A 23,807-nucleotide genomic window follows, 5' to 3' on the forward strand; every position below is an offset into this window, starting at 1 on the left:
TAAGCCACTTCTGGCGAACAAGAGCAGCGCACGAAAATGGCATTTACCTTCCCGCCGGAGCGATACCTATTTATCTACTTGCACTTTGATGTGCTTTCCAACTGCTAGGTTGGCAGGAGCAGGGACTGAGCAATGGGAGCTCACCCCGTCGTGGGGATTTGAACCGCTGACCTTCTGATCGGCAAGCCCTAGGCGCTGTGGTTTAGACCACAGTGCCATCACATGTTGTAATTTACGGATGTGGTGGAAAACTCTCAGCCTGAACAGGAACAGATCAGGTGGAGAAAAGAAATTCCCATTCGTGAAACCTTTGAGGAAACAGCTGCTAAATACTGTAGTCCTGCAGGGCTGAAGTGGGTCCTGCAATGTCAAAAGCCACAACTGCTGCAAAATGGGCCAATGAAGAGGCAGGGATGTTGTAGGGACATCTTTGTCCAGGCTTCCCTAAGCCCTTCTCCCAGGCTGGAGCACTCCTATGTGTTCTCCTCCCTCATATAACTTCCCATAGCATGTGGCAAACCCCCTCAATCATTTGATAGCAGGCTGGTGATCTCAGAATCATTAGGTTGCACTAAAAGCAGACTCAGTGAACTTAATGGAATGGTCATTCCCATTGATTTCAATGGGTCTGCTCTGGGTAACATATAACTCATAGAGGTGGGGAGAACTTGAAAGGGCTTCTAGTTCAACCCACAGCCAGTACAGAAAGAATCCCACTGTTATAGTATCCCTAGTCATTGACTCTTAACACCAATAACTTCTAATTTCCCTAAAATATGCATTGCTATTTTGGGGTGGGAGTCTTGGGTGGGAGAACTATATCACAAAATTCAGATAACTATGTCACAAAATTCAGAATCTCCAAGGATGGCTGTGATTCAGTTTTCATATTGTTTTAGAAGCCATGGATTTGATAGATTCGGTCTTAAATGAGTACCAGGTCAATTTTCTCCTGCATCCCTACTGCCAAATGAAGACCGAATAACCTGAAGGACAAGATGGAGTTGGCGTACTGTGAAATTGGTGCCCAAATGGTCCTGAAGAAAATAGCCATTGTGACCGACCTTTAAAATTAGTGGTCTGCTTCCAGAAAACTAGCCAGCTGTGTGCTACTTAGACTTGTAATAGTCTTCATTGAAAGGAGAAAGCAGGGCAGGATGAGCACACCCCAAATCCCAGGATTAGGAAGGGGTGGGTGATAATCAACCAGAGGAAACCTGTGATTGGAGCCCTTTGACTTGAGGCAGGCAGCAAATGATAGTGTCAGTGGCCCAGGCTGCCTTCTGGCTCCTACAGAACTTGTATAAAAGCTCTCCACATTGTCCCATACTTCCAACTGCTTCTGTCGCCTCCTCCTGACTTCTTTTCATCAGCTGCCACAGGTAAGTTGGATTTAACACAACTTTGGTTGAATCTGGTGGGATGTGAGGTGGTGTTCGTAAAGTAAATTTGTTACTTGTTCTTACGCTTCTCAAAACTGACCTCATTTTTCTGAGGACAACCAGCCATCACTACCTCCACGATTGATCCAAACTATCAGGTTTTGGGTCTAACTTATTGATTAGACAAGGTCATAGCTGGTTTCATAGCTGTTCTTAGCTGCCTTCCAAGGAAACATGGGGGTGTATCCAATTACGTCTTGCTCAGAGTAGTCCTATTGAAATATAATATATGGTCTTGAATTCATTATGGCTATTTATTTAAATGGATTTGCTCTGAGTAGGGGTTAGTTGGCAAGAACACTTGATTAACATTGCTCCAAAGTGTTTAAACTGGGAGATTGAATGAGTGTAAAGGTAAAGAACACTGGCTCTCCAGATGCTGTTGATGGCCTCCTACCAATCTTGACCTGACCATTGGTCATCATGGTCAATTGGGCTTATGGGAGCTAGGGTGAAACAACACCTTTGGTGATTCCTGCGTCACAGGATGTTGGACTAGATTATCCTCATGGTCCCATCCAACTCTACAATAATACGATCTTATGAACCTGACCTAGTGAATGTGAAGTGTTGTACAGCTTGTTCTCTTATTTCCTGAAACAGAATGGACTCTATCCATGGAGTTCTATTCAGAGTTGACCCACTGAAATGAATGCATCAAAATGAATCATGCCCATTAGGTTCAGTGGGTCTACTCTGAACAGGACAAACTTTGGATGCAACCCTACATTTGTTTTCACGGTCATTTCCTTTTCCTTAAAATGAACAAAAAAACAACAGGTCCTCTGGCCAATGGATCTCTACTTCTTGAGTTTAAGTTGGCCAGAAAGTTAGTGTATCCATCCATGCATTCTTCTTCTTCATCCCACACTAGGCCCATACCTACCCAACCTTCCACAGCTTTTTCTTCCCCAGCCACCTCCCACAGATCCACATACCCCACCCTTCCGACTCACCCATGACCCACTCACCCCTAAGGTTTGATGAGTCAGAAGGGTGTTGAGGGAATTTTTCCTTTCCTTTCCTTTCCTTTTTCCTTTCCTTTCATTTTTCCTTTCCTTTCCTTCAGAGAGTGGTTAGGCTTTGGAGGTCTCCTGTTCCACCCTTCTCTCGCTGACCTCCAATGCCCACCCTTCTGCTCTGTCAGTGGGTGCTGTGGCCTCCACCATCCACTCCCTTGCTGGATTCTGCTGCCCATCCAGATGTTCCCTCACTCACCTCAGCTATCCAGCCATCACCCATCTGTTGGCCTCCGCTGCCTGCCTGCTTGGCCAGTAAGGTAGCCATCATGCTGTACTTTGCAGTGCCGGGTATTGGTGGCCAAAAGAATTGCAGACTTTGTTGACACTCCTAGATTTTTATGTGTGTATAGGAAGAGTTCTGTTTGCAGATACTTGTGTATTCATTCTTGTTCTGCATATATTGTTCCAGGCTAACCTCCATCTTCTCCAACATGATGTTCTGTTGCCTCCCATCATGTGCCGTTCCATGTGGACCCATCTATCCAGTTAGCAGCTGCCAACCATCTGCTGTACAAACCTGCTCTGTTCCATGTGGACCCATCGCTCCACTGTGTGCCCGGCCTTCGTGTTCTCCATCCTGTGTCATTCCAAGTGGGCCCATCTATCCATTTAGCAGCTGCCAGCCTTCGTGTTCTCCATCCTGTGCCATTCCTTGTGGTCCCATCTATCCATTTAGCAGCTGCCAGCCTTCGTGTTCTCCATCCTGTGCCATTCCTTGTGGTCCCATCTATCCAGTTAGCGGCTGCCAGCCATCGTGTTCCCCATCCTGTGCCATTCCTTGTGGCCCCATCTATCCAGTAAGCAGCTGCCAGCCATCGTGTTCTCCATCCTGTGTCATTCCAAGTGGGCCCATCTATCCAGTTAGCAGCCGCCAACCCTCTGCTGTCCAAACCTGCTCTGTTCCATGTGGACCCATCGCCCCACTGTGTGATCAGTCTTCATGTTCTCCATCCTGTGCCATTCCTTGTGGTCCCATCTATCCAGTTAGCAGCTGCCAGCCTTCGTGTTCCCCATCTTGTGCCATTCCTTGTGGTCCCATCTATCCAGTTAGCAGCTGCCAGCCTTCGTGTTCCCCATCTTGTGCCATTCCTTCTGGCCCCATCTATCCAGTTAGCAGCTGCCAGCCTTCATGTTCCCCATCCTGTGCCATTCCTTGTGGCCCCATCTATCCAGTTAGCAGATGCCAGCCTTCCTGCATCCCAATTAGTATTTGCAATCCCTGTTCTTCCCCTTGCTAAAACACCAAGGAGCAACTCCGCTGGTGTGCAATCATGTTGGCAATTGATAGTTATGGTACAGATTCAGTGCAATGCTTATGGGTACTGGGTACCCAAAATGCTGAGCATTTAAAATTCTAGGTGAGGTTGGCTCTGTGTCTGCACAGCATCTTTCATGCTCAGTCCGGCAATGATGTTCTTTCACTCTTTTGTTTTTGAAAATTCCCTCTGCTAGCTTGCAAGATAGCTCTCTTTAGCCAAGGAGGCGTGACACATTGTGGTCGGTTTTCCCTGTCAAAGGAGTGATGCCTGCATTCCCAGTGCAAATAGTAGATTCAGCTCACCCACTGCTCATGTCTCTTCATTGCTTTTGATGTGGTATCTTCTTGAAAAGAGGTCTTGATCTGTTCACTTCATGCTTGCTTCTCAATAAAATCTACTCTATGCAAGGAAAGATTTGTCTCCTGGTCTCTTTTAATTTCCTTATTATAAAACCCAGTACCAACAGAAATCTGGGAAATAGATTAATGAAGGGTTGGAAAACCTGTCAACCTCCTGGTGTTACTGTCCTATCATCTCTGAGCATTGACTATTCTGGCAGGGGCTGATGAGAGATGGAGCCCAGCAAAAGAAGAATAGAGATAACTTCCTTATGCTGAATCAGACCATTGGTTAGGGCTGTGGGTTAAACCACAGAGCCTAGGGCTTGCTGATCAGAAGGTCAGTGGTTCAAATCCCCGCAACGGGGTGAGCTGCCATTGCTCGGTCCCTGCTCCTGCCAACCTAGTAGTTCGAAAGCACGTCAAAGTGCAAGTAGATAAATAGGTACAGCTCCTGCGGGAAGGTAAATGGTGTTTCCGCGCGTTGTTCTGGTTCACCAGAAGCGGCTTAGTCATGCTGACCACATGACCCAGAAGCTGTACGCCGGCTCCCTCTGCCAATAAAGTGAGATGAGCGCCACAACCCCAGAGTCGTCCGCGACTGGACCTAATGGTCAGGGGTCCCTTTACCTTTACCTATATATGCACAAGGGCAAGTAGGTATTAGATATCTCAGGCGAGATACCCAGCAGTGGAAGTTGCTCCCAGTACCAGTCACCACATGGAAGCAGGGACATGTTTCCTGTTTCAGAAAGTAAGTAAAACAGTAAAACAGTTCTGGACATAGATGCATACAGCTTTTAGGCTTTTGCAGATACAGATATGTGCAGATACATACAGGCACAATGCATCTCCCTTACTCTAAATAAGTTCAGCAATTCAAGATGTGGCACTGGACAAGTAACACTGACTAACTGCAGACTAACAGAGAGACTATGGAGATGGCATGCATTAATCACAGATACAGTTGGGGCACTAGGCTGTTACCACAGCAACCGGCTTGCCTGACTTAAAACCTGTGAGTAACTCATCCATGGGGTGATTTATGCTCGTGAAGGAAATCAATGCCTTCTCATGTCCAAACAAAATAAAAAATTCTTTCCAGTAGCACCTTAGAGACCAACTGAGTTTGTTCTTGATATGAGCTTTCGTGTGCATGCACACTTCTTCAGATACACTGAAACAGAAATGAAAGCTCATACCAAGAACAAACTCAGTTGGTCTCTAAGGTGCTACTGGAAAGAATTTTTTTTAATTTTGTTTCGACTATGGCAGACCAACACGGCTACCCACCTGTAACTGAAACTTCTCATGTCCAGTTACTCCAATTCTATGGTGATGGCTAAATTGCTAGATGGCAACTTCCTGTTTTGCAGCGAACCTGGCAAGTGGCTTCCTGGACACTAAGGTGCCAGGGAGGGGTCCCAGACAGGGGAAAATGGGGGGAATTAAAGGGCAAGCCCCCTGTAACTCTGAGGGTATCAAAGGGGCATGACCCAGGGCTGTCCATTCATGCCTTTTTTGTTTGTGATTGGGGGTGAAAATCCCCGCCTCCTGGATGAGAGGACAAGGGTTCTGGGTCAATGACTCAATCCAAGGCCAGCCTCAGCGAGCTGCCATGCCAAGCAGTGGAATACCTTTGAATTCAGACATAATTGGCAAGCAAAGAGGCATCCCCTGATAAGACCCTGATTTGCACAGCAGGAGAAAGTATTGTTCGTTTGGAAAGGTTTGGAAAGAAGGAAAGACGCTGGTTTTTGCTTTGCTTGAACAGTGGAAGGAGGGTGGGGTAGGCAATATTCTTGGGATAGTGCCTACCCCACCCTCCTTCCACTACCCTACCACAAAGCAATGGAATGTAAAGTTTTCGGGAAGAGTGGACTTTACATACCTTTCTGTGACTGATTTATTTTATAACTAAGGATACTGTGATGGCCTGGGAGTCAGACTCAGATGCTGAACCTGAGGGATCCCAGCCTGCACAGGATTCCCCGCCTCCAGAACCAGCTGAGCCGGGGCCAGGGCTTGAGCCTGAAGGATCCCCACCTGTGCTGGATCCCCAGGTGCAGGCATCAGCGGAGTCTGCTCTGGCTCCTGATGGGAGGGAGGACCCATTGCCTGCAGGTGCTCCACTCCCAGCCTCTTCAGAGGAAGCTGAGGCAGCCCCTGGGTCCAGTAACCCACCAGCCTCTCCTGAGCTGCAGAGGCTCAGGACAGAGAGGCGAAGAGAGCTAAGTGCCTACAGGAGGAGTGCTCGCCTCCAGGCCCGGAGGAGAGGCGAGTCTCCAGAGGATCAGGACCGCCCTAAGCATAGGGCCAGATAAAAGCCAGCCAGACCCAGCCCAAGTTGTGTGAGCAACTTAGTTGCAAGCGTATGCTCAACCTGCAACCTCGTGTCTGCACCTGCCTTGGACCTTGACCTGCTCCCTGCCTCGTTCCCCGCCAGACTGACCTCTTTTGGACCCCTAGACCCAGGACTGGACTTGGACCTCGCTTCACGGACTAACCCCTGGGGCCAGCACAGATACTCCCCTCATTGACCCTGCTTTGCTGCTTCCTGGAGTGTTTTTCCCTGGCTGGATTTTGTCCTTGAATATTCCTTCCTTGCCTAGGATGGCCTGGCAGATCCTAACACACAAAAGCATGCTTACCCTCCTCCTTCACAGCGGTGCCCCCTTGACACATTTTCCTACAACACTTTTTAAAACTCCATTTCAGGGTCCCTGTGATGGTCCACTGAAGAAATAAATGTAGGGCCTTAGCTCTGCATGAGAAAATCTCCTTTGCGTTTTTCTTTCTTCCCTGCACTGCTTATTACCCTATTTCCTGAATTTACGCCATCTCTATTTTTGTAATTGTATCCAAGTATTTTTTTTATATATAATTGTATCCAAGTATTCTTTTTTAATTGTATCCAGGCAATTTTAAATTGTATCTAGTTTTCTTTCTTTCTTGTAATCGTTCCTGGACTGCTTACAAATGTGAATCCCTAAGGCGAACCTTGTGCAATTGTTACATTTAGCAATGGAATTGCAATGGAATTGACCCCCTTGTATCCTTGTGCCTTATCAGTGTTTGTTACAACTTCTCAATAACTACTTTCAGGAAAATAAGAAGTTCCTATGTAAAAGCTGCAAAAAGTGGCTGAGTGTTTTGTGCCCCTCTTGGCCCCTTTCTCAGAAACAGAAGGTGTTGGCTGTCTGTCTAGCTGTGTTATAAATATCAACTGGGGTACAAATTATCTTCCTTTGAACATCAGAGCCAAGGTGTGAAAATGCAGGCCACGAAACACCAAGAAAGTTTGTGCCTCATTTTAAATATATCTGATCACATCTTGTCACCTTCCGCTGGTCACCATTTTAGATGTTACTTTTCAAAGCTGAAGAATATTGGCTTGGCTTTCACGTAAAGTCTCTCAATTTCAGTTTATATTATGGCTGTGCCATCAGGCCAGTTTGAACCAAGTGTGAATTGGATCTAAGCAGCTCCGAAACGAGTCGCAACAATCCACATCGAGTAGGAGTGATTTGGACTACTCTGGAGGTCAAAACTATCAGACAGCCTGTCTCCAAAGTGTTGGAAATTTTCCAGATTTCACCTTATAAGGAGAACACAAGGATGCAGAGAGGGCAGCTGCACATGGCTCTCTCTGAATGTTAGGAAGTTTGATGGAGTTTGGTCACATTTGGTCAGCTCATCTTTTGTTTATCCATACCAATCACCAGCCTTTCTTATATGCCTGTTTGCTTCCCAATCCTTTCCCATCATTACTCAATCAAGCTCAGTTGCATCTAGCTCTGCAGGCTGTGTCCCTTCCCTTGTACTCCCCCCCCACACACACATTTTGTCCCTCTTTTTGTGTTTCATTTACAGCTGTGCCTGCGTTTCTTAGTATTTGTGGGGCGGGGCTTATCTGCAGTGTCTCAAAAAATGGCTTGAAGGTTGCCTGTTTCTTCCTTTTTGTGGTATGGGTTTTTCATGTCCAGGTGACATATCAGTTTCCCTAGAGATAAAAACAAATCACTTTTGACCTAACTGATAGTCATGCAGAAAGGTTCTCGTTCTCTCTCTCTCTCTCTCTCTCTATATATATATATATATTTCAAATCCATACAAATTATCAAACAATCCAATCCAATACATCCCCCCTTTCTTGTCATTGTTCCTTCGTTGGTGTTTCTTCTTTCTTCCATCCTTGTGCTACCAAAACTCTTGCTGCAGTTGTAGCATACATAAATAAAAAGGTTTTCTCTTTTAGATTAGGTTTGCATTTTATTTAAAGCTGTTTCCTGTGTCTTTACTAATACTTTGTTATGTGTGTGTGTGTGTGTGTGTGTGTGTGAGAGAGAGAGAGAGAGAGAGAGAGAGAGAGAGAGAGAGAGAGAGAGAATCTTGTGAGTACATTGCACACAGTGTAGACAGAAGCATCACACAGAGTATAAAGTATAAAGTATAAAGTTTAGATTTTAAAAAAAAACTTCATGGAACAGGCAAAACAGGAACATGTGGACTGGCATGAATGAGCACTAAAATCTTTCTTTCTTTCTTTCTTTCTCTCTCTCTCTCTCTCTCTTTCTTTCTTTCTTTCTTTCTTTCTTTCTTTCTGCAAACCTTAAAGGTGGCTTGCACAAACCCTATTTGAAATTTGATGGGGTTAACCACCTCCTAAGGGAATACAATGTCTCCAAATTCCATGCACCTACATTGAGCGGGGCAAGGGTGTGTGTGGCTGTTTTGGTTTCCCAGTGCAAATACACTGGAATTGAGTTGAATTGGGTCCAAATTGATCCAAACCAAATCAGGGACAGATCCAAATCAGGATCCGAACCAATTTGGGGTGGTCTGGCCTTCCACACCCCTAAGTTATATCTGTTGCTCATGTATATTTAATGCAATTAACCACATTTCCAAATCAGTTTGTGGATATTTTTAAGACCTTGTGACAATTCACTAGCATTTTAGAGTGCAATTTTCCTAATTTACCATATATATATATATATATATATATATATATATATATATATATATATATATATATATATATTTGCATGTATATGTGATTTTGCCAGGGGGGGGGTTACTTTGTTCTGAGCTTTTAAATTTTGTAAGTGGTGTTCTTTGTTTTGAAACTGGTAATAAAATGACTTGACATGCAATTTTCTTAAATATTGATATTTTTGCAAGCAATTTTCCCAAACGAAATGCATTATTAATGTTGTCCTCCTGTTGCTGCTGGACTACAACTCCCAGCCTCCCTGGTTTAGTGAAGAAGATCACCCTGCTTTATGTCTATTAATTTGTTTCATTCATGCATCACTTCCCATGAAACATCCAAGGCAATTTAATGCTAAGAAACATCAACAATTAAAAACAGATATAGGAATAGGAATAATAGGAATAGGAATAATTTATTATTGGCCAAGTACATTTTCCAACATACTTGGAATTTGTTTCGGCTACATTGCAATGTAAACATACAGACACTGTTCCTCTCACAATACAAAGAAGCAAAGAAACCCCACCCATAATTTACCTCCCCTTCAGCTATACAACTGCAAATTTAACAATTTAATGGCACAAGGGAAAAAACTATTCTTGTGCCTGGCCGATTTTGTATATGAAGTCCTGTAGCAACGTCCAGATGGAAGTAAATCAAGCAGATGATGACCGGGATGTAAAGGATCTGCTGCAATTCTCTCTGCTCTCTTCCTAACTCGGGTAGCATAAATTGTCTCTATTGAAGGCAAGCTAACACCAATTACCCTTTCTGCAATTCTTACAGCTCCTTGGAGCCTTTCCTTGTCTCTCTTGGAGGCTGTACTTTACCAAGCTGTTATAGAATTACAGAGAATGGTTTCAATGATGCCTCTGTAGAATTGGATCAGCACTTCCTGGGGCAATTTAGTTGACGCAGGAAATACAGCCTCTGGTGGACCTTTTTAATAATACTATTGATGTTGCTTGACCAATTTAAGTTATAAGAAATTATAGAGCCCAGGAACTTAAAGGACTCTACTACTACAACCATGTTACCAAGGATGGAAAGCGGTGGCAGGACGGAAGAGTGCCTTCTGAAATCAATTACAAATTACAAATAAAAACAATTTCAAATTCAGGTGAGTATAAAAATATCCCCACTCAAAAGGCTTGCTAAAAAGATCACCAACAGGTCCTGAAAGGACCATAGAGACCTCCTGATGAGATGATCTCTCCAGAAGGTAGAAAAACAATAAATATTTGTTTATTCCACCTGCTTCCCAAACAAAATATTCCCAAAATCCACCTTTAGAAACGAGAAGAGTTCTCTAGGTAGGGACTAAAAAGTGCAAATCAAACATGCCAGACAAATGGATTTTTAAAAGGGAATATTGTGGGATTCAGGTGGGTCTCCCTCAAAGGACTTCAGCAGATTCAGTGCTATTCTTTTCTTCCAAATATGTTCACCAAGGTGACAACTGTGATCTGCACCAAGAGTCCTAGAAGAATGATGGCAACTCTCAGGCTTACCCAAGACATAGGGATGTTTTCTCCTGTAGGGAAAGAGACAACATTGAAGGAGGGAGCCATCAGAAAATATCTGGGGATAACCTACTCCTGATGAGAGCCTCACAATACCCCCCCCCAAAAAAACCTATGAAGGTCAGAACATAAAAGGGCCCTGCTGTTGGGTCAGGCTAATATTGTGGGCCTGCCCTGCCTGCCCCAATGGAAAACACTGGGGTCGAGCATCCTTCCTCCAGCATCCTGAGATGAGAGAATGGGTGCTCCAAACAGCTGCTCACAGACCCAAATGTGCTCTGACATCGTGCAACCTTTGATAGCAGAACTCTGGCTGGTTTGTTCCCAGATATGTGAATGTTCAGGCACCGGGCTGTCATTTCAGAATGTGGGACTCTGCTCAGAGAAAATCAAAGAGAGGAAGACCTGAATTTATGCTGGTGCAAAAGAAGATTATGCTATGCCTTCCTGCAATTTTTTTTTTTAATTTACATTTTTAGTTTTATTTTATTTTATATTGACAAAGTAATAATCATAAATAAAAAAATAAATAAAAATGTGCACCCCACCACTGAGACCATTCAATTGTAACTACCCAACCTCCCAAAATTTCAAAACCAAAATATTTAAACCAAAACAACCAAACACCAACCCCTGCAATTCACCCATAGGTTTGTAGCTAACTCACCCCTAGTCTGGCAGATGTTGAAGACACTGAAGGAGATGTTCTTCTGATCTGCTGGATTGGTAACCAGGCAGGTGAAGTTGGGCTCTGAGAAGTTGAGCCACCAGGACAAGTGGAGGTCCTTGCCATTATTAGAGAGCTGGAACCAGTCTGACCCAACTTCTACATCCCCGAGGGGGTTCCCTCTTCTCCAGGAGATGTTAAATTCTCCCTCTCCAGACACCTGACATTGCAAGGTCACATTGCAGCCATATGGAGTACTGGACACATTTTGGGGGAGAATCTTCGGCTCTGGGACTGGCTCTGTGGGAAAAGGCAGGGAAAGTTTGTGCCATCAGTGCCGCTGACAGGTGTCAGTAACAACGAGGGATGGGAAGGGCTGGATCCTTTTCCATGCTCAGTTAACAAACAGACACAGGTAGGAAAACAATCACTTACCGTATACAGTGAGGAGGAATGTTTGATCTTGAAAGTGTTTTGTAACAAAGCTCACGCGAGCCCTGTACGCTCCACTGTCCTCCACCTGCAGATCATTGATCCTCAGTGTGGTCTCATTGACCATTTCCAGCCGCTGCCCAAATCTGTCTCTTGGGTGAGGCCTCTCCAGCTTTCTACCCCTGAATTCAGCAAACCAGAGTTCCAAACCAGTTTCAAGCTTGAAATCCCATTCAATTCTTTCTACGGTTTCTTCCGAGGGAACGCTTACGTGCAGCGAGACTGATCCTCCTGTGGTCCAGCTTACCTGGTACTGGGGAGGGATCTCTGCTGGATTACTTAGAGACCCTATTTATCAAAGAGAAAGGTGAGAGAGAATGTTTATGTCCCAATAAAAATGATATAGGCGCACTGTTCACAGTCCTTGAAACTTGCATCTGCATTCAGTCGTTATGTCTACCTTTCACACACACAAAAACCTCCTCACCCATCCAAACCACCCTTGCTTCTCTTAACCCTTAAAAATCTGGCATTGGCATCCTTATTTACACTGGGAAGGATCACCCATGCAACACAAGGAAATCAGCCTTTGCAGGATATGGCTATGGTCCCATTTGGCTGCAGATGTCCTGCCAGATTCCTGCCTCACCTGCAAATTGGATAATCCAAAGCAACAGAATTAGCCAAGTGGTTTTTGAGTCCATCTTCTTTGCCACTGTCCCGTTTCAGAGCTGGAATGGGCTCCACTGTGGATGGTTAAGCCCCTCCTGCTTTGACCACAGCCCCCCAACCACAGCAGTTTCCTCTTTTTCTTTTGGCCTCTTATCTTCTCTGTGACATCTCACTTCCTTTTCAGAAATCGAGTATCACAGAAACAATTTCCCACCACAATGCCTCCTTTTCTGCACCAGCCTCATGTTATTAATGGAAAATATTTTGCTGACCTCAACAAGGTCTTTGGCTGATTAAGCTACCTATGGCCTTTTAAATTGTTATTGTTATTATTATTATTATTATTATTATTATTATTATTATTATTATTATTATTCTACCCATCTGGCTGGGTTTCCCCAGCCATTCTGGGTGGCTCGCAGCATATATCAGATCATACTAAAACATCAAACATTTTAAACTTCCCGATACAGGGAAGCCTTCAGGTATTTTCTAAAACAGTTTTTAATCCCCTTGACATCTTACAGGAGGGCGTTCCACAGGGCAGGCGCCACCACCGAGAAGGCCCTCTGCCTAGTTCCCTGTAACTTCGCTTCTCGCAGGGAGGAAACCGCCAGGAGGCCCTCGGAGCTGGACCTCAGTGTCCGGGCTGAACAATGGGGGTAGAGACACTCCTTCAGGTATAGTGGACCAAGGCCGTTTAGGGCTTGAAATGTTTTGTTTGTTTGTTACTATGTGTTTTGTGGTTTTATATTGGATACCACCCTGTGATCCTCGGATGAAACCAGCCCTTTATTCAGAACCAGGAGGACTGGAATTCTGCCCTTTTCAGGATATGGCTAAAGAAATTGGAGTTCTTGATAGAAGCAATGCAGAAAATTGTAGAGAAACAAGAACTCAGGCCACAAGGTGATTTAAATGATTCAAGCTTTTCAAGTCTCTTATGGATAGATTTATTTCTTGAAGTTTATATGCCAGGTGGAGTTAATATACCAGGACAAGGCCCTGTTTCGGAGATTCTTCATCAGCCAGCAGAGTCTAGTACACGTTGACCTTAAGACATTTAGATTCTACTGGTTGATGAAGAATCTCCAAAACAGGGCCTTGTCCTGGTATATTAACTCCATTTTGCAGGATATGGGCCATCAGTTTCCTCAGGCTGGGCACTTTATTTTATTTATTTAACAAGATTTGAATACTGCTTAGTACAAAAGCAAACAAGGCTCTAGCTCCAGCCTCCAGCACCTCAAGGTAAGAACTGGTAATGACCCCCTGTCTCAAGCCCCCGAAGTGGGCTTCTGCAGTGAAATTTATGTGTGGAACAGTCAGGGCTTAATTTATAAAGTGGCTTGAGAGCAGTACATGTGAAAAGGATCTAGGAGTCTTGGTAGACCACAAACTTGACATGAGTCAACAGTGTGATGCAGCAGCTAAAAAAGCCAATGCAATTCTGGGCTGCATCAATAGGAGTATAGCGTCTAGATCAAGGGAAGTAATAGTACCACTATATTCTGCTCTGGTCAGACCTCACCTGGAATACTGTGTCCAGTTCTGGGCACCACAGTTCAAGAGGGATACTGACAAGCTGGAACGTGTCCAGAAGAGGGCAACCAAAATGGTCAAAGGCCTGGAAACAATGCCTTATGAGGAACGGCTTAGGGAGCTGGGTATGTTTAGCCTGGAGAAGAGAAGGTTAAGGGGTGATATGATAGCCATGTTCAAATATATCAAAGGATGTCATATAGAGGAGGGTGAAAGGTTGTTTTCTGCTGCTCCAGAGAAGCGGACACGGGGCAATGGGTTCAAACTACAAGAAAGAAGATTCCACCTAAACATTAGGAAGAACTTCCTGACAGTGAGAGCTGTACCGACAATGGAATTTGCTGCCAAGGAGTGTGGTGGAGTCTCCTTCTTTGGAGGTCTTGAAGCGGAGGCTTGACAGCCATCTGTCAGGAATGCTTTGATGGTGTTTCCTGCTTGGCAGGGGGTTGGACTGGATTGCCCTTGGGGTCTCTTCCAACTCTATGATTCTATGATTCTATGAGAGGTATCTGGGCCTAACATACCTGAACTTCACACTACCAGTCTTCTGCCTAAGCCAGGGATGGAGGACCTCAAGCTTGGGGGCCAAGTGCCTCTTTGTCTGGCCTTTAATGTCAGGGATGTGGATGAATTGAGAGCTGGTGAAGAGTCAGACTCAGGTGATGAGAGAAGATGAAAGAATGCCATTACAAAGCGAGACAGAGTCTGACTCTGGAGACGAAAGATTGCAGACAGAGCAGGGGGGGATGGGCTCTGCCCCCCTTTTCCAAGAGTTCCCTGACTCAGATAGTGCAGACAAGGGCAGCTTGCAAGAAGGGGGAGAGATAGACGGCAGTGGGAGGGTTGCTAGACAACCAGCAGAGAGACAGCAGACCAGAGAGTGATTCTCTTGAAAGTGGGAAGAAATTACTCCCTCCTTCTCCCCAGTCTCGGAGAACTGAAAAGATCAGAATGCAACGGAAGTGCAAAAGGGGAAGGCTGGGCTTTGGTGTCCTTCCTGCTGTGGTAAGGGCGGAGACTCAGAGTGACCAACTCCTTGCAATGGCAGCAAGCTGGGAGCCGCGCTCTGGGTGTGATTTATAAATAAACGTACCATAAAACTGCCAAAGGGTCATTAATTCTTATCAAGGTTTGCCTGCCTGCCTGAGATCATTACAGCTGAGACACTTCCCAGGCAGTGTTATGACAGTGCGCATGACTATAGGCATGTCCCCCCCCACACTTGCCTTCACCTCATCACCCAGATTGTTTGAGATTCTCCTTTCTTTTTGCCCAGAGAGGTTGAATCTTGGTTGCAACAAATGAACAAGCAAATGCTTACTAAGCATACTTTGCTTTTTTTATTTTCCTGGTTTTTGCCTCTTTATTTTTCTGCCTTTGACAGAACCTGGTGGGACCTAGCAGGATCACAAGTCCCTTAGGGAGGGGAATAGATGCATTGGTGATTCCCAGGGGTGCCAACTTGAATGAAATATTGGGTGGGGGGTAGGTGAGCCCCATTCTGCATAACTGATCACATTACATGGCACACACATACTGGTACTGTTTGAATGGAAATACCCATCAATGGGGGGTGGGGGTGGCCCCCTCAAATATTTTATTGGGGGTGGCAGCGAAGGGACCTCAGTCCCTGGGCAGTGGCTCCTATATCTTCAACCTGTCCCCACGGCACAACATCCACAAAACAGACTTTCTTTCCGAGACATCTTTTCCATACACACACACACACACCTGTGTGATTGATATATATATATATATATATATATATATATATATATATATATATATATATATATATATATATATACTATTAAATTTTCTGTTTTACAATTTAGACTATTCATTTAAACAACCTTAAAATACCAACGACTCCCCTTCTTCTCTTTCCAGCTTCATTTTGCATATCATAAATCCCTGCATATCTTACAAAAACTAAACCATTCAGTATTCCATGATTACATCCATCAAAACTTATTTACACTGTTGAATTTATCTTAATGCTGCCAACGTTTTCAAGTGTACACAATTCCCCCCCCCCATATATTCAATAAACGTTTTCCATATTCTGTCAGCTTAAGTTGCCATTCTTTTTTAGATGGGACCTCGCTAGTTTTCCATTTTGGGGCTAAGAAAACGAGACATATTTTCTTTACCAGGAAGGCTGCCAGCTGCTGACTAAATAATAGCAATAATAATAACTAATACATATAATAACTAATAACTAATAACTAATACAGTTGCTTAGTAGGAATCCACAACAGTGCCATGAAGATTCTTGCCCGGTATCCACAAGCAGTGACTTTCATAGAGAGGGCGCCCTCTACTGGTCCATCTCTCCATCACTCTCTCTCTCTCGCTCGCCCTCCCCCCCCCCCCCCACACTGAAGGATTCGAGGATTTAGCGGCGAGGGAGGGAGACGCTGCGGACGCTGCGGAGAGAAGCCGTCGAAACGTCCGGAAGCATTTCTGGCATTAATAGGAAAATGTTGACCAGTGGAGCGAGGTCCAGATGCAGGATCCAGTTCAAACCGCCCTGCTCTTGGCACACTTCCAAGGTCTTGGCACACACTTCCAAGGACTTTGGAAAGGTCGTTCTCGGAGTGGGGTGCCCCAACGGTGGAGAATGCCCCGTCCCTAGCCGCTAAAACCAGGAGCAGGCGACGCTCCTCGCGGGCATTCCCTGTTGCAAGGAGCCTGGGGAGGGAGGAAAGCCGCGCAGCGACCCGGGCAACTCGCTTCTGCATCTCCACTCGGCCGCCCCGCCGGGAACGTTCTCCGATGGGAAGAGACAGAGTCTCCCTCTTCTTGCATCTGTTGCTGCTCTTCTGCTGTTTTGGCAAGTCCTACGATGGAAGCGGGGACTCAGTGCTTGTGTGGGGAACAGAGATCTCTCACAAGACTTGTGTTAATAGCCAATCTTTGCAAGGAGAGCAATTCTGCTCCTCCCCCACAATCCACACCCAGCTATACACTTCCGTAGAGAAGGAAACATGACCTTTTCCTGCAGACATTTCCTCTTCGGAATGTTGCTGTACTTTCCTCTGGGTAAGTCCCACTACAGGGCCGTCTCGCCATAGGGGCTGGGTGGCACGGCGCACCAGTGCACCGGGCCCCCAGGGGTACCCCCGCGAGTCCGCCGGCATACCGGGCACCCCCTCCCCGACCCCAACCCGATCCCACGGGCGGGTGGGCGGGCGGATGCTTGCACGCCGGCGGCACAGCCGCTGCTGCCCATGCTGCTCCCCGGCCGCCCAGCCCCGTCTTCGAGCGCAGCGAGGGGGGGGAGCCGCACGGCCCCGCCGGCAGCCTCCCCCTGCCCCCACGGGCGGCCGGGTGCTTGCGCCGCCCGCGCTCTCCCCCGGACGCCCCGCCATGCGGCAGCGCCGCCCTCGTCCGTTTCCTCCATGCTGCAGCGCGGCTGGAGCCTCCCCCATGCCGGAGGAGTGCCCTCCAGCTGCTGCCTGCTCGGAGGGAAACACGGGTGGATCCCGGCCAAGGCGAGGCGGCCGTGCTAAGCTTTCAGCTGCCCAAACAGCTGGCCAGGGAGGTCAGCCCGTTTTTTCCTGTCTGTCACCATCGATGCCAACTTAGCCACGGATGTGTGCGGGATCTTGCCCGCTGCGCCTTACGAGAAGGCTGTTTACCAGCGGGGAAAAGGGGGGGGGAAGCTGCACCTGGCGAGCTGCTGCCTGTTTTGCAGCGGATGAAGATGCAGGAGCTCGGTGCAGGGTCCGTGAGTGAAAATGGAAGTCCCAAGCTGACAGGGGCATTGGGGGGGGGGGGCGCGCCAGAGGGATCTTTGAACCACTGCGCCGGATAGGCTTAATACGGCCCTGGTCCCACACTGTTTGTCCTGAAGAGCAATAAGACTTGCGCAAGCAGCTGATCTTTCCAGAGGCTGCGGAAGAGACTGGCCATCGTTGTCCTCCCCGACATTTGCCTCTTGCAGCAGGATGTGGGAGCCAGCTGTATGCTGCTTGGAGTGTAGCAAGACCAGTGCCAGAAACTTCATTGTCAGTTTACTCTTGTGTTGCTTTGCATCTATGTACTTAAGCTTAATTTTTCTTTAAAAATGTTTGGTGTTTGCCAAATTGTTTATTTCTGTCATTTTTTTTAATTTACCGTCATATTCTGCATTTTGTACATTCGTATTTCCTATGCTCTGCATTTTGATGTTTTGAACGTTTGCTGTGAGCCGCTTTGGGCGCAGCTTGTTGCGGAACTGATGCATATGAATAAACTCAATCAATCCCAATCAAGAGAGAAGTATCTAAGACAACTGCTTATTGGTTACCTGTACTTTTTTGGGGGGGCGGGGATTCTGGAGTAGGCATACCCCTAAACATTTTGTGAATCTAAGTTTGGCCTCATTGAGGGGCAGTATTTTAATATGAGTAGGAAAATGAGAGAGTACCCCTAAACAGTGAATGGGGGGCTGCCTTTGCCAGCTTCAGCCTGTTCTTAGCCAGTCCCAACCTGTCTTCCTTTTTTATATTCAACCAGCCCTGGCACTGCCTTGTCCTTAGTATCTGTGTTACCCTTGTGGCTCTCAGTATGTATCTCATTGCCTCTGGGACCAACTACCGTTGGGCTCTTTACCTACCACCTTCGCCTATGAGGGAACTGTCCAGGGCTGTGGACTTGGTTTCTCTTCTTTGCAATGGTTTTGCAGGACTCCGAAAGGTTGGTAATCTCCAGATTTGGGTGAGAATCAAACACCTATTCTAAACAAAACAAACAAACAAAAAAATCCTTCCAGCAGCACCTTAGAGGCCAACTAAGTTTGTTCTTGGTATGAGCTTTCCTGTGCATGCACACTTCTTCAGGTACACTGAAACAGAAGTCACCAGACTTCTGTATATATAGTGAGAGGGTTGGGAGGGGCATTCAACTACGGCAGACCAACACGTCGGCTACCTACCTGTAACTAGAACTATTCTAAACAGACACCTTTAACAGGCACACACAGGCAGGTGTTTAACACACAAAGAAGCACCTTGAGCTCTCACCCTTTTTCTCCTCCTCCACTGATCCTTGCTGGCTTATAAAGCGAGGATCAAAGAGCAGTGAAAGGAGGAGTCAGAAACAAAGGAGGGAAAACACAGTCTTGCTTGGGTGAGAAGGGGAGGGAAAGCTGGCACAGACAGCCTTGCTGGTATAAAGAGGAGGGTCTGATCTGCTGGGAAGAGAGGGGGCGGAAGGAGAAGTCCGTTGTGTTTGAAAGCTCACGACTCTTGCAAATGAAACCCTGGGCTCGGGCTACGCTTATAAGATGGATGAACAGGCATAGTTTAGGGCACCTATCCTGCGCAGAAAAATGAAGCTGTCCTTCTCAGGGTAGTGAAACAGATGCCTTAATGCTGCCCACAGGCAGGACGTGAGCTCGAAAGCGGCAAGTCTGCCCATCGGTGAGTCCCAGAAACAGCCATTCTGGTGCATGATTGCCACTCATGGCTCTCTGCTGTACTCTTCCTTGAGTAAGGACTTCACTGCTTTCTCCCTCAAAAAAACAAAAACAAACAAACAAAAACCACCTAAATGTACGGAGAGGGGCAGTTTGAGTTTGATTTGTCATGAAGCGGGAAATTATTGGCAATATTAATTACTAGCACTCAGGGTCTCCTCTCTCCCAACTGGAGCCTCCCCCCAAATACCCTTGCTGGCTTCAGAGGAATCTCCAACAGAAGGCTTTTGAGTATTTAATTGTGTGTGTGATATTTGTTACCGAGCTGAACTTGGGGGGGCAATCTGCGTGTATGATGAAGGTGATAAACTCCCCTGAAGGCGTGGGGTGGACCGAAATAAAAGCACAGGATGTGATGACTGCAAGTCGACCTGGTCTCTAGGGCAGAAATGTATTCCTGCAGGATTTTGTCAGTCATTCATCAATACAAAAGAAATGCCAGTTAAGAGCAAGCAGTGAATTAGAGGAGCCAACCAATGAGCATGAAAAGGCAGCTGGGGATCTCGGTAGAACGGAGTCAGTTTCTTCTCTGAACTCTGTATAAACTTATCTCGGTTTCACAAAAAAAATTGCATAATCATTTTTTCCTGAAACACACATGCAGATTGGTTTTAGATTGCTGCTTAGAATAATTTTTCACTGGGTTAGAGGTTTCTGGGTTGAGTTTTCAACAGACATTTTGCACAGCTCTGATTCTGTTTTGAGACTTTCTTACAACCAAGCAGTACTGTATATAAATTTTGTTAACTGAAATAAATGAACTTTTGTTCCCTGTGTAGGTAAATTCTACTTCTTTTCAGAATTTTTCCTTGTGACAATTACACAGAGCCAGATGTTCCACAAAATATGACGAAGGGACAGCTTTGAAAAGATTTAAGTACTGTATTTGATTGCTTTATTTACAGATGAAGTTCAGACCTCACATTATTTTATTTTAATCACCTGGACCAATCTTCTCTCTGAGTTTCTCTGGATCCCAGTTCCTGGACATCAGATAGGTGCCTATTGTTTGAGAACAAAGAGCACTTGATTTCTGGAATTTAACTTGCAACAATGTCCTTCTCTTCCAGTAAAGGGCCACATTGTTTGGACAGTTAGGAGAGTGTAGCAAATGTTTAACTAGTCAGTTGGGCATTTCCAGTGGGACAATGTACAATTCAGCAACAGTTAAAATTAATATTAATATCCTGCAACACCTGGATTCCTTGCGGACCTATGTACGAGTTCTATTTGTGGACTTTAGCTCAGCTTTTAATACTATTGTACCATCTAAATTGTTTTCTAAATTAATTAATCTCAATTTACCTGCCCCTGTTTGCCGGTGGATATACAACTTTTTAACAGACAGGAGGCAGTAGGTGAGGTTGGGGAAAATTATATCGAGCAACAATACCATCAATACCGGTGCTCCCCAGGGGTGTGTGCTTTCCCCACTGCTTTTCTCTCTCTACACAAACGAATGTACCTCAACTGATCCATCGGTTAAGATCTTGAAATTTGCTGATGACACAACAGTTATCGGGCTTATCCAGGAGGACGATGAATCTGTGTATAGGAGGGAAGTAGACCATCTTGTTTCGTGGTGCACCGAAAATAATTTGGTACTAAATACCCAAAAGACAGTAGAAATGGTAATTGATTTCAGAAGGCACTCTTCCGTTCTGCCACCACTTTCCATTCTTGGTAACATGGTTGTAGTAGTAGAGTCCTTTAAGTTCCTGGGCTCTATAATTTCTTATAACTTAAATTGGTCAAGCAACATCAATAGTATTATTAAAAAGGTCCACCAGAGGCTGTATTTCCTGCGTCAACTAAGGAAATTTAAATTGTCCCAGGAAGTGTTGATCCAATTCTACAGAAACTGTTCTCTGTAATTCTATAACAGCTTGGTACGGTACAGCCTCCAAGAGAGACAAGAAAAGGCTCCAAGGAGCTGTAAGAATTGCAGAAAGGGTAATTGGTGTTAGCTTGCCTTCAATAGAGACAATTTATGCTACCTGAGTTAGGAAGACAGCAGAGAGAATTGTAGCAGATCCTTTACATCCCGGTCATCATCTGCTTGATTTACTTCCATCTGGACGTCGCTACAGGACTTCATATACAAAATCGGCCAGGCACAAGAATAGTTTTTTCCCTTGTGCCATTAAATTGTTAAATTCGTAGTTGTATAGCTTAAGGGGAGGTAAAATATGGGTGGGGTTTCTTTGCTTCTTTGTATTGTGAGAGGAACAGTGTCTGTATGTTTACATTGCAATGTAGCCGAAACAAATTCCAAGTATGTTGGAAAATGTACTTGGCCAATAATAAATTATTCCTATTCCTATAGTGCAAACTTTCTTTTATTTAGGTCCCAAATACCCGAGAGACTAGTTTCACCTCCCTCAAACATTTGGGGGAATGCCAGCCCAGGAGTGGATCTTCTTTGTGACAGGCTGCTAAACTGTAGACGTCCCTCCCCACAGAGATGCACCTGGCACCTTTATTGAAGAGTTTCCATTATAAGCTAAAGATTCACCCCTTTACCATACCACTGACACCTGCAATATCATTTTTAGACCCCTTCCTATTACGTTTTAATGCTGCATTTTTAATGCTGCAAGAAGAAGAAGAAGAAGAAGAGGAGGAGGAGGAAGAGGAGGAGGAGGAGGAGTTTGGATTTGATATCCCGCTTTATCACTACCTGAAGGAGTCTCAAAGCGGCTCACATTCTCCTTTCCCTTCCTCCCCCACAACAAACACTCTGTGAAGTGAGTGGGGCTGAGAGACTTCAGAGAAGTGTGACTAGCCCAAGGTCACCCAGCAGCTGCATGTGGAGGAGCAGGGAATCGAACCCGGTTCACCAGATTATGAGTCCACCACTCTTAACCACTACACCACACTGGCTCTTTGCTCTGGCACCTCATGATGGAGGATGGATAAGGAGCTCAAAATGATAATGATACTTATTTTACCCTTTGTTCGTATCTCCTCCCCCACTCCTCCCCACCCCTCACTAGACACTTTAAACCATGCAGTGGGAAATGCACACCATCAGGTGAAGGGAATCCTGGGAGGATCAGTCTTGTTTCCTGCCAACGTATCTCAAGGAATAACAGTGGAGAAAATGGAATGGGACTTTTACCCCCAAAGGGGTGGCCTGGGCTTGTGGCTGGGGGAATTCAGACATGGGAATCTGGAGCACCCAAGTCCCACTGACCGGTTTGGACAACGGCTAGACATGGTGGACGAGACAACTCTGAGGATCAGAGACCTGGAGTTGGATGACGGTGGGACCTACAATGCTCGCATCTGGTTTACTAAGGCACAGTTTCAAGAACAGAGTTTCAGCCTCACTGTTTATGGTAAGTTATTGCTTTCACTGTTTGGCCCATGGAATAGGATCAGCACCATTTCCCTACGAAGGTACTGGGATGGGTGGGAACCAAACCTTATGCTGATTTCATCTGTGTTTCACAGAGCCAGTGCCAACACCAAGCATACTCTTTCAGGAAGTCTTCCAGACTTCGGAGGGATGCAGTGTGACCCTGCAATGCCAGGCACCTGGAAGGGAAGAATTCAGTATCTCATGGAAAAGGGGGAATCCCCCAAGGGCATTAGGAAACAGTCTGTATGGGGACTTTCAGCTTTCTGACAATGGAAGGAAACTCCGTGTCTTCTGGCGCAAAGGCTCTTCGGACTCTGCCTTCACTTGCCTGCTTAGCAATTCTGTTGGCCAAAAGAATGCCTCCTTTGAATTGCTCAAAATCTGCCCAAGTGATGAGGGTGAGTAAAAGTGTGACCTGGTCAGTGTATGGAGGAATAGCCGTATTTAGGTGAGATAGCTCAGCTGGTAGAGCATGAGACTCTTAATCTCAGGGTTGTAAGTATGAGCCCCATGTTGGGCGAAAGCTTCCTGCGTTGCAGGGGGTTGGACTAAATGACCCTCTGAGGTCTCTTCCAACTCTACAATTCTGTGATTTGTAGAAATGGTTTAATTGCTAACCCCCCCGCCGCCCCCTGGGTATGTGATCTTCTGAATCTCTGTGTTTTATCTTATTTTATCATGAACTAATTGGGTAACTTTTGGTTGCAATACAGTTTATAAATAAAAAATAAAAATAAAATGATAGGGGAAATGCAAACCAAAGTGATGGACCGAAACACTGTGCCAAAGTAATCCAATAAAGTCAATACAGTGGTACCTCAGGTTACATATGCTTCAGGTTACAAACTCCGCTAACCCAGAAATAATGCTTCAGGTTAAGAACTTTGCTTCAGGGTAAGAACAGAAATCTTATCCTGAAGGGAGGCCCCATTAGCTAAAGTGGTGCTTCAGGTGAAGAACAGTTTCAGCTTAAGAACGGACCTCTGGAACGAATAAAGTTATTAACCTGAGGTACCACTGTACAAATGGAACAGACTGGCACATTTGCTTACCCTTCGTTATTTGCTCTACTGCTCTCAGCCATGC

General features: G+C 45.6%; 1 protein-coding gene across 1 annotated transcript; it reads left to right on the forward strand.

Annotated features, from left to right (window-relative positions):
- Positions 1-22,376: 22,376 nt before the first annotated feature.
- Positions 22,377-23,127, forward strand: LOC117061458 (SLAM family member 8-like). The gene is made up of 2 exons (XM_033174297.1): positions 22,377-22,698; positions 22,814-23,127. Exons 1-2 carry the CDS (start codon positions 22,461-22,463, stop codon positions 23,125-23,127), a joined length of 552 nt encoding a protein of 183 aa, XP_033030188.1. The 5' UTR covers positions 22,377-22,460.
- The last annotated feature ends 680 nt before the right edge of the window (positions 23,128-23,807 follow it).

This window comes from Lacerta agilis, chromosome 17, assembly GCF_009819535.1.
Source record: "Lacerta agilis isolate rLacAgi1 chromosome 17, rLacAgi1.pri, whole genome shotgun sequence".
Lineage (NCBI taxonomy): Eukaryota > Metazoa > Chordata > Lepidosauria > Squamata > Lacertidae > Lacerta > Lacerta agilis.